The sequence below is a fragment of the Microcaecilia unicolor genome, chromosome 1 (genome assembly GCF_901765095.1).
Source record: "Microcaecilia unicolor chromosome 1, aMicUni1.1, whole genome shotgun sequence".
NCBI lineage: Eukaryota > Metazoa > Chordata > Amphibia > Gymnophiona > Siphonopidae > Microcaecilia > Microcaecilia unicolor.
In genome coordinates, this window is record NC_044031.1 from 771,059,212 (window position 1) to 771,071,230 (window position 12,019).

Here is a 12,019-nt window from a genome sequence, read left to right on the forward strand (position 1 = left end):
CTTTAAAATAATGAGTGGAGTGGAGCGTGTAGATGTGAATCGCTTGTTTACTCTTTCCAAAAATACTAGGACTAGAGGGCATGCGATGAAGCTACAAAGTAGTAAATTTAAAATTAAGTATAGAAAATGTTTCTTCACTCAACATGTAATTAAACTCTGGAATTTGTTTATTTATTTGTTACATTTGTATCCCACATTTTCCCACCTATTTGCAGGCTCAGTGTGGCTTACATAGTACCGTAACAGCGTTCACCAATTCCGGTATGAACAAATAACAAAGTGATGTTGTGGTAGAATAAGGTTCATGTGTGATAGACACATTAGGGAAGCGTAGATAGAAGAGTTATTTTATGTCCTTTACGAGCTTTAGTTTTGACGTGTTGCAGGGTTCCAGCATTTAGGTTCGGTTGGCAGGGTATACCTTTTTGAACAAGTTAGTTTTTAGTGATTTCCAGAAGTTTAGGTGGTTATACGTTGTTTTCACGGCTGTTGGTAGTGCGTTCCATACTTGTGTGCTTATGTAGGAAAAGCTGGATGCATACATTGATTTGTATTTGAGTCCTTTGCAACTTGGGTAGTGGAAATTTAGGTATGTTCGTGTTAATCTTGTTGTGTTTCTGGTTGGTAGGTCTATGATGTCAGACATGTATGCCAGGGCTTCTCCGTAGATTATTTTATGTACCAGGGTGCAGATTTTGAATGCAATACGTTCTTTGATTGGAAGCTAGTACAGTTTTTCTCAGAGGGGTATGGTGCTTTTAAATTGCGTTTTTCCAAATATAAGCCTGGCTGCCGTGTTTTGAGTGGTCTGAAGTTTCTTTATGATTTGTTCTTTGCATCCCGCATAAATTCCATTGCAGTAGTCTGCATGGCTTAGTACTATTGATTGTATCAGGTTGCGAAATGTTTCCCTCGGGAAGAATGGTTTCACTCGTTTGAGTTTCCACATTGAGTGGAACATTTTCTTTGTTGTAGATTTCACTTGGTTCTTCAGTGAGAGGTTGCCAGGTAATGTGGTAAAGGCGGCTATCTTAGCGGCGTTTCAAAAAGATTTGGACGGTTTCCTAAAGGAAAAGTTCATAGACCATTATTAAAATGACTTGGGGGAAAATCCACTGCTTATTTCTGGGATAAACAGCATAAAATGTATTGAACATTTTTGGGATCTAGCCAGGTATTTGTGACCTAGATTGGCCACTGTTGGAAACAGGATGCTGGGCTTGATGGACCTTTGGTCTGTCTCAGTGTGGCAACACTTATGTACTTACTGCAGATGAGATGGACCTTGTGGTGATTAACTGTCAGTCAGTAGTTCATTAATAGTATGTGCACTGTAAATAGCTTTGCTATGCTCTTACATTTATTGTATTTAATGTTTTGGTGGTATATTTAATTGTTTTATTTACATATCATTTTTGTTTTAATTTCCATAAAATCGTTCTACTTGTTGTATAATTATTTGTAATGCTTTCATTGTAGCCTAGCATTTTAATACTTTGTTTCTGGCTGACTGTTTTTAATTCTTGGCTTTTCTCAGGATAGGAAGATGATTTTGACATATTTCGCCTCAACCCCAGAAGCCTGCAAACATCTCTGGAAATGTGGTGTAGAGAACCAGTCATTCTACAAGTGAGAAGAAAGCAGAGTGTGTGCTTCTGTCTCTTGGTCAGAGGAAGGGTGGGGGGAGCCAGGTGGACTTCTACAGTCTATGTCCCAGAAACACCAAAGAAAGATCATGATCAAGTATATAATATCACGTTCATTGTTGATGTAAATGAATGTGACTGTTGGGCAGACTGGATGGACCGTTCAGGTCTTTATCTGCCATCACTTGCTTTCCCTTCCCACTTACTGTGTTGCTACGTAGCTGGCTGTATCAGTTCAGCAGGTCATTGGAGAAGCGGAAATAGTGATTTCAGAAAGCTTCTATTTACACAACTAGGTGACTGGAACACTAAGATTTAAAGTATGTGTTTTTTAATAAACATTTGTGCCAGTTCTTTTCCCTTTTGGCTTTTGCATCTGGTCTGAAGTGAGCACAGCTTTTTAAAAAGTGCTCATTTTGGCCAGAGGTTTGTAGCAGTTATAACTCAAGTTTCTTTAATGAACTGAAAGTCTTTAGAAAAATTACCTTTTTTTTATATTCCTGGGACTCTGTTGGTCACCCTTTGGAGACAGATTATGCTTTTTCTGTTGAGTTTGGCTTTGGTGGACGATAATACAAATAGTTTAATTTAAATCATTTCTATTCTGTTTCCATCCAAGTTTGGAGCATTTCACAATAAGTTAAGAAATTGCAAGTCACGATAACACATAAAAGCTATACATTAACTATAGATTACATTTTTATAAAATAGTAAAAACAAAAAAAAAAAGAATTTCTGGCTCCTTTATAAAATAAAATCTGCTCTCCAAACATCTAGGTTTTAACCAACTGCTTAAACTCCAGATAACTTCTCACATTTTCTGACAAGGTATTTCCACTCGATAACTTTCTTAAAACTAAGGGGGTCTTTTACTAAAGCTTAGCTTGAGTTATCTGCAGCAGAGCCCATAGGAATAAAACGGGCCCTGCTGCAGATAACTCGAGCTAAGCTTTAGTAAAAGACCCCCTTAGTATCTTATTTAAAGTGCATTTCAAAAACAGACTGAGCTGCAATTGGGATAAGACAGCCTAATACTGTAGAAAAACCATAACTCTCTACTAGGCCAATATATGTTAAGCACATGCTCTGGTGTCCATTCTCTTTTTTGTTTTCTCTTTCCCCCTCCCCTCCAACCATATAATCTATTTCTTTTCGATTCCTTTCTCCTACACTTACTCTCTTTTTCCTTTTTTATAGAGTTCCTTTTTATGTTAATTATTGAATTTACATTGTAAACTGCTCTTATGGGCTTCCCTAGGGTGGTATATCAAGCTTACTAATAATCTGAAATCAGAAAATCGCCCTGACTTGAAAAGGCAGCCAGTGCTCCTGAATTAGGGAGTTCCCTGTTACACCCCTTAAGATCACCTTGATTGCTATGTTTTATAATAATCTAGATCTCAATATATTACTGAAGTTCAACTGGGAAAAAATTGAAGCTGTTATACTACTGTTTTAAAATGCTCGTTCACTGGGCTCTTGTGTCCTATATGTCCCAACTTAAAAAAAAAATATATATATATATATATTAGATTATGCTTCAACAATGGAAGCAGGTGTTGCCAATATTGTAAAAAAAGTTTATATATATATTGGCAACACCTGCTTCCATTGTTGAAGCATAATCTAATATTACACCCAGTGCTTTGAAAGAAGACCGCAATCGACCATACTTCCTATCTAAAGGCTGTTTTATCTGCTTTCAGCTTAAGATGATGAACGCTCATCCTAGACTCTGCAACCAAACAACATTTGTTTAACAAGACATCACAAATATATCATTTGCATCAGAGTAAAAAGTAACATGTTTATCCACTCCTACCCAAGCTGAGATAATATTTAACCATCTCTCTGACCTCATGTGCACCTTTCTTTAAATTAGTCCCCTTACTTTCTAACTCCCCCTACTCTCTTACCTATCTATATGTTCCATCTTTGCTTATACACTACCCTGTCTAATAAAATGTTCTATTACGTATTGTGTTGACATTGTAAGTAGTCTACTATGCCATACTTTGTATTGTTGTTTGAATATTTTTACTGCTGTAATTGTCTATTGCTCATGTTTGATTTATTCTTACTGTACACTGCCTTGAGTGAATTCCTTCAAAAAGGCGATAAATAAATCCTAATAAATAACTTCCCCAAATGAACTAAGAAAAATATTTAAAATAATTGGGAGACTATGAGGCTCATTTTCAAAGCACTTAGCCTCCCAAAGTTCCATAGAAACCTATGGAACTTAGCCTCCCAAAGTGCTTTGAAAATATGCCTCAAAGGGGAATTGGGACACCTCACAGCCCATCCTCCATGGTTCTGATATTTCTTTTCCAAATTTTGCCCTCATGGTTCTATTTCTTAAAAATTCCCTAAAGCAATTGAGAACTACCCTGAATTCTTGCTCTGGTTGCCATTCCTATAGTTGAGTTAATATAGAGTTAATATTCTTGGCTGTGGCTTTGACTATAGTGAAGAGATTTCTGTGGGAAAAATCTTTTGATATGAATTTTTGTTTTTGTGTCTCATTTCACCAGTGTGAAATTTCTTGCCTGTGTGGCTGTGGTTGACAACCTACTCATGTGGGTAGGCCTTGCAATGTCTTCCTCTTCTTTTTGTCCTTGGACTATCTTCTCAGTTAGAATCAACCTCTGTTGGAAGTCCCATGAGCCTTTGTTTCCAACTGTCTTGGGGTTTACCCATAACTTTTAACTTTATCCCACAAAGATTCTGCTTGGCTGGGAGCCACAGACCATGCTTGCTCCTGGAGGAGTGGCCTAGTGGTTAGGGTGGTGGACTTTGGTCCTGGGGAACTGAGGAACTGAGTTTGATTCCTGGCACAGGCAGCTCCTTGTGACTCTGGGCAAGTCACTTAACCCTCCATTGCCTGCCGCATTGAGCCTGCCATGAGTGGGAAAGCGCGGGGTACAAATGTAACAACAACAAAAAAAACCTGATACATGTATACCATGAGTCTGGCCATTAGGTGGTGGTATATGAGGGTTAAGATTCCCGACCAGCCCAAGATCCGTGACCCAATATACAGAAACTGGATCTGGGAATTGGAATATTTTTTTTGTTTGCTTTTGTTTTTTAATAGCAGCAAACAGCACTTCTACTGATTCATAGCAGTCGTCCATGTGTACGGTTCTTGATCCATTTTCATTTTGTAGTGCCAAGACTGTAGTGAGCATACTACTGAGATTGAGGTTTTTTTTGCTCCATTAACCATGGCTGAAGTGGGTTGCCTTTAGATGATGACGTTTCTTTCTCTGATAGCCATGAATGTTGTTGATGTGCTGTTGATGTTTCTTGCTTTGGTCATAGATGTTGTGAGCGTTCTGGTGATTTTAGATTTCTTGGCCATGGTGGGCATTCTAGTGATGGCAATGATTTTTCTTTTGCAGGTTGGAGAAGTCCAGTCAGGTGCGCACTGTTTCCAGCAGTAATGTATTCTTTAAAGGGAGTCGGTTCCGTTACAGGTAAATATTGACAGTAAGTAACAATCACTGAATATAGTTCATGCATGCTGGAATGTGCGCTTTTTGCTGCATGTAGTAGACTCAGCTGTACCTGGAACCTGTGCAACGGTAACAGTGCAGTGTCCTTTCCTTATGCTTATTTATACCCATTTTCTCTCAGGGCTTTCAGAGCTTGGCAAAAGACAAAGCTTTTTCCTTCAACTTTTTTCTGGTCCACAGATGATCTCATCTCAGTATATACTGTTGAAATGTAGTAGTGGTGTGTGAGAGGTTTTTTTGCTCTTTCTCTGAGACTGTCTCTCCAGGATGCAAAAGGTTCCCCCAAAAGTTAAGAGTGTTTTGGGAATACTTCACTTCAGTTTTATCATACTATAATAGGCATAACAATTGGCCGCAACCTAATGCTAGAAAGCCAAGCTAAGAACATGACCGAGAAAATGTTTCACACTGTAGAAGCTCAAACGTATAAAACCTTACTTTCCCGGGGATTCGTTCCGCAACATGATCCAAACCATGGTGCTAACCCGTGTAGACTACTACAATTGTATTTACGTAGGCTGCAAAGATCAAATAATAAGAAAACTACAGACAGCACAAAACATGGCTGCCAGACATCTTCAGAAGAACACATTTTGAAAGCATGAAACCCCTCCTAAGAAGCTTACATTGGCTTCCTATTAACGCTCGCATAACTTTCAAAATATGCACAATAGTCCACAGAATCATCTACGGACTTGCTCCAGATTACATGACGGAAGTTATCGATCTACCAAGAAACGTGACGAGAACAGCAAGAATCTACCTAACCCTTCACTACCCCAAGTGCAAAGGTATAAAATACAAATCTTCACATGCCGCCAGCCTCTCCTTTATAGACACACAACTTTGGAACTATCTGTGGTATTTTCAGTTGTCATTGGAGGGGGACCTCCAGACTTCATCTTGGAGCTACCTTTCCTCTTCACCATCATGTGTCAGGCAAATTGCTGAAGACAAAGGTAAGGGATAGCAGGAGCTCAGACCTAGACGTCCTACTCGGCTGCCGCCATCTTAACACGCTCCTCGTTGGGTGTAATTTTATAACGGGTCAGCTGTCTGTGAAGGCTGTGTAGGTGCCTTTTAACCTGTTTTGTCAAGACACGGTAGCACAAATACTGCAGAAATTGTATCTAGAGCTTTGAATATGCTAATACGTAATGTATAACCCACGGCTTGGCCACGCTTACTCTAAAGTTGAATACAAGTATGGGCCCAATTACACCATGCATGCTTTTAACATGCTTCCTTAGATCCCAGCTTAAGTGGTGATTAGATTTGTATGTAATCAGGCAGTTCATCCAAAATGAACAACCCTACATTCTTTTTCTTTAAAAAATGAGTCATTGCATGGCCTGGACCTAAGACTATAGAAGTGTCACAATGAGCACAGGTTTGTTGTGTCTTAGAGAATATTTGGATAGCAGATGCATGTATTTCAATTTTAAGCTGATCTGGCATTGGAACGAGGATAATAGGGCTGGGCCAACCAATAAGCAAGAGTAGGTGGCTGCCTAGGGCAGCAGCTTCTTGGGCGAGGGAAGGAAAGAGCAGTTGGAGTCAAAATAAGTCGTACAGTCTCAAGGACCCATCAACACATACTTTACCCTACGTTAGTATAGCAAATTTGTGTGGGGAACTAGTTGTTTTTAATTGTCAAAATCTTGGGGAGGGGGAGAAGGAAGTTATAAAGCTGAAGGTTTGCCTAGGGCACTCGCTACCCTTGCAGCTACTCTAGATAGTGGCTGCATCAGATGATTTTGCAGAAGACAGAAGCAGGGTTCTAGCATGGAGTTAGTCTGCACATTCATTTCCTGCTATTGCTTAGATCAGTTATTCTCAATCTATTCTAAGACTGTCATAAAAAAGAAAGGGGATGAAGTGGACAAATCCACCTTTTCTTTTATGTACACGTTTGAAAACAGACCTTAGGTAGGGAATATCATATGTGTCTGGCTTACTACTGTTCTCTGAATCACATTCTCTTCTGGAGCTGAGCTTTCAACTTTACAGTTGAACTGAGACATGCCGTGACAGTGCAAGAGTGTACGAACTACTGCAGATGCCCAAAAGTGTTGTAACGTTTCCTAGAGATCTCTGGAAAAAGTTTGATGGGCACTGAGCAACCACAGCGTCACCCATATATGTGAGCAATTCTTTTCACAGGATACTAAGCAGAGTAAAGTATGAAACCAAGATGCATTAGTAAAATTATTCAACCTGATTCTGCAGTTTGACTATTTCCCTGATGCATAGTGAGGTTTATTTACACAAACCTATAAACTGGTGTTCTCTGCTTTTGAGTGAAGAGAAGCATTCCTTGATTTCACAAGGGTACCTAATAGAGTTTGATGTTCGGTTATTGCACTTCTCCGAGGACAAGCAGGACAGAGTTTCTCATATGTGGGTGACATCACGGAAGGAGCACCGGTGTGGACACTGCCCAGTGTTATACAACTTCTAGAAACCTTTGGCAGATCCCCACCGCGCATGCACAAGTGTCTTCCCATCTGAAGAGCAGTGAAGACGGTTCTGCAATCGCAGCAGTGTGTTTTTTTATTTTTTTTCTAAGTGATTTTTGCTTTCCTGCTTCTCTGTTTTCCCATGAGTAGTATAGGATTTTCCCTTCTTTAGTTTTTTTCCCCCTGTTCCATTTTTTACTTACATTATAAGAGGTCGCATAGATGCAAAAACATTTTGGCAATCAATATATGACAACAATAGGTCAGTTTTAGCTGATTCTGAATACTTTCTCGCAGAATGGGAAAATAGATGCATTTCCATTTTAAATGAAATAGGACCTATACAAACAAATACCTCAACAAACCCAATAAAACACCTTGGTTCAACAACGATTTGAAAATACTAAAAACAATATCTAGACGACTTGAAAGAGTGTGGATACCTGGGCTATGACATTCAAACTAAAACTCAATAAAGAGAAAACACACTGCCTTATTCTTTCATCTCAACATTTTACAAACTACCCCACAGCCATACATACCCCGGAACACATACAGTGGTGGAAATAAGTATTTGATCCCTTGCTGATTTTGTAAGTTTGCCCACTGACAAAGACATGAGCAGCCCATAATTGAAGGGTAGGTTATTGGTAACAGTGAGAGATAGCACATCACAAATTAAATCCGGAAAATCACATTGTGGAAAGTATATGAATTTATTTGCATTCTGCAGAGGGAAATAAGTATTTAATCCCTCTGGCAAACAAGACCTAATACTTGGTGGCAAAACCCTTGTTGGCAAGCACAGCGGTCAGACGTCTTCTGTAGTTGATGATGAGGTTTGCACACGTCAGGAGGAATTTTGGTCCACTCCTCTTTGCAGATCATCTCTAAATCATTAAGAGTTCTGGGCTGTCGCTTGGCAACTCGCAGCTTCAGCTCCCTCCATAAGTTTTCAATGGGATTAAGGTCTGGTGACTGGTTAGGCCACTCCATGACCCTAATGTGCTTCTTCCTGAGCCACTCCTTTGTTGCCTTGGCTGTATGTTTTGGGTCATTGTCGTGCTGGAAGACCCAGCCACGACCCATTTTTAAGGCCCTGGCGGAGGGAAGGAGGTTGTCACTCAGAATTGTACGGTACATGGCCCCATCCATTCTCCCATTGATGCGGTGAAGTAGTCCTGTGCCCTTAGCAGAGAAACACCCCCAAAACATAACATTTCCACCTCCATGCTTGACAGTGGGGACGGTGTTCTTTGGGTCATAGGCAGCATTTCTCTTCCTCCAAACACGGCGAGTTGAGTTCATGCCAAAGAGCTCAATTTTTGTCTCATCTGACCACAGCACCTTCTCCCAATCACTCTCGGCATCATCCAGGTGTTCACTGGCAAACTTCAGACGGGCCATCACATGTGCCTTCCGGAGCAGGGGGACCTTGCGGGCACTGCAGGATTGCAATCCGTTATGTCGTAATGTGTTACCAATGGTTTTCGTGGTGACAGTGGTCCCAGCTGCCTTGAGATCATTGACAAGTTCCCCCCTTGTAGTTGTAGGCTGATTTCTAACCTTCCTCATGATCAAGGATACCCCACGAGGTGAGATTTTGCGTGGAGTCCCAGATCTTTGTCGATTGACAGTCATTTTGTACTTCTTCCATTTTCTTACTATGGCACCAACAGTTGTCTCCTTCTCGCCCAGCGTCTTACTGATGGTTTTGTAGCCCATTCCAGCCTTGTGCAGGTGTATGATCTTGTCCCTGACATCCTTAGACAGCTCCTTGCACATGGCCATTTTGTAGAGGTTAGAGTCTGACTGATTCACTGAGTCTGTGGACAGGTGACCATTGCCGACAGCTGTCTGTCATGCAGGTAACGAGTTGATTTGGAGCATCTACCTGGTCTGTAGGGGCCAGATCTCTTACTGGTTGGTGGGAGATCAAATACTTATTTCCCTCTGCAGAATGCAAATAAATTCATATACTTTCCACAATGTGATTTTCCGGATTTAATTTGTGATGTGCTATCTCTCACTGTTACCAATAACCTACCCTTCAATTATGGGCTGCTCATGTCTTTGTCAGTGGGCAAACTTACAAAATCAGCAAGGGATCAAATACTTATTTCCACCACTGTACTTGTTTTCCGCCAGAATCGTTATACCCATACTAGCCCGCTCCTCAAGTCACTACACTGGCTCCCTGTCCGCTTCCGCATTCAGTTTAAACTTCTCGTACTGATCTTTAAATGCATCCTCTCTGCAGCCCCCCATTACCTCTCCGCTCTCATCTCTCCCTACATTCCTCCCCATGAACTCCGCTCGCTTGACAAATCTCTCGTCGTCCTCCTTCTCCTCCACTGCTAACTCCAGGCTTGGCTCCTTTTCTCTCGCGGCACCTTATGCCTGGAATAGACTTCCTGGATCTATACGTCTAGCTCCATCTCTACCTGTTTTCAAATCTATGCTGAAAACCCGCCTTTTCACTGCTGCTTTTAGCTCCTAGCCACAATTGCCCTCCACTTGTCACTTCCTCCCTTCTCACTCATTACTTCCCTCACCCATAACTGTCTTGTTTGTCTGTATTACTTAGATTGTAAGCTCTTTTGAGCAGGGACTGTCTCTTTGTATCAGGTGTTCAGTGCTGCGTGGTCTTGTAGCGCTATACAAATGCTAATAATAATAACACACTCTTGCAATCTCAGATAACCTGAATATCCTTGTCATTATTATTGACAGCAACCTAATGCTAAAGAACCAAGCCACCGCCATTACAAAGAAAATGTTCCACACAATGTGGAAACGCAAACGGGTAAAACAATTCTTCCCGAGGGAAACTTTTCGCAACATGATTCAAACAATGGTATTAACACATGTCGATTACTGCAATGGAGTATATGCGGGTTGCAGGGAACAAATCCTAAGGAAACTACAGACTGCTCAGAATACGGCAGCCAGGCTTATCTATGGAAAATCTAAATTTGAAAGTGCAAAACCCTTCCGGGAAAAACTACACTGGCTACCAATCAAGGAACATATCGCTTTCAAGATTTGTACCTTTGTTCACAGAATAATACATGGTCTACCCCGAGCTATATGTCTGTACTAATTGACTTCCAATTAGAAACACAATTGAATCAGCTAGAACGTATTTAACTCTTCACTTCCCAAGTTGTAAAAGCCTGAAGTATAAATCAATATACGTGTCAAGTTTCTCTTACATATGCACACAGCTCTGGAATTCTCTACAAAAAGGCCTAAAATCTATGAATAATCATCTAGAATTCCGAAAAAACCTAAAAACTCACCTGTTCAAGAAGGCATACCCCACAGTATCTGACATAAACACCAAATAATGAAATATGGCATTTTAATCAGGAAACAGACAGTTTTCAACCCCGACACATGATCACACCCCAACATTTTGTCTGAATCACCCCCACCTATTTACCGATACTTCTTTACTGTACTTGTCACTGTAATAGTACCCCTATACTGTACTTGTTCACACCGGAGTCTGTAACCACCTCTCCGGAACCATGTAAGCCACTTCGAGCCTACTAATAAGTGAGAAAAGGTGAGATACAAATGTAACAAATAAATAATTAATTTTATGCTATTTTTCACTTCTAATTCTGTATGACTAACCAACAAAAATGTAGTTTTATCTGTATTTAACTTGTTTGTGTATTTTCATCCAAAAATGTAAAGTGTCCATAATATTATCAAGCAAAGCTGAATGAGATGCAACTGTTGAATGGATATGGATCATAACTGTTATGTCATCAGCATAACTATAGAAATAGACCCCCAATTTCTTCAAAATATAACCCAGAGAATACATGTAACAATTAAACAAATTTGGGGACAGTGGAGAGCCCTGTGGAAGTCCGCTAGTGTTACTCCATTTCTCATCCAAAAAAGTTCTGTCCAGGATAATTATTACAATATTTCAGAAAGCCTGAAAACCATTTATAAACCTTCCCTGTAACACCTAGACTCTCGAACATCTGCAATCTGATGGGTTACCACTCACTCCATCAATTTACAAAACAGTGGGATTGAAGCAATTGGTCTATAGTTTGAAATGATAGGGTCTTTAGTATTTTTTATAATAGGACTAACTATAATTTTGTCCAAATTTTGAGGTTAACTCCTTAACTCCAACATAGTATGTAACCAAGAAAGATATAGTAGAATTGGAAAAGGTGCAGCAAAGGGCGACTAAAATGATAGCGGGAATGGGATGACTTCCCTATGAAGAAAGACTAAGGAGGCTAGGGCTTTTCAGCTTGGAGAAGAGACTGCTGATGGGAGACATGATAGAGGTATATAAAATATTGAGTGGAGTGGAACAGGTGGATGTGAAGCGTCTGTTCACGCTTTCCAAAAATACTAGGAC

The 12,019-nt window shown here is 40.2% G+C and overlaps 1 protein-coding gene across 2 annotated transcripts in view; it reads left to right on the forward strand.

Moving 5' to 3' along the window:
* The window catches only part of FRMD5 (FERM domain containing 5), a 269,594-nt gene that overhangs the window by 233,299 nt on the left and 24,276 nt on the right, over positions 1-12,019 (forward strand). For both annotated transcript variants that reach the window (XM_030190473.1, XM_030190474.1), the window contains 2 exons: positions 1,538-1,629; positions 5,051-5,125. In XM_030190473.1, the coding sequence (XP_030046333.1) occupies positions 1,538-1,629; positions 5,051-5,125 (167 nt within the window). The remainder of the gene's footprint in view (positions 1-1,537; positions 1,630-5,050; positions 5,126-12,019) is intronic.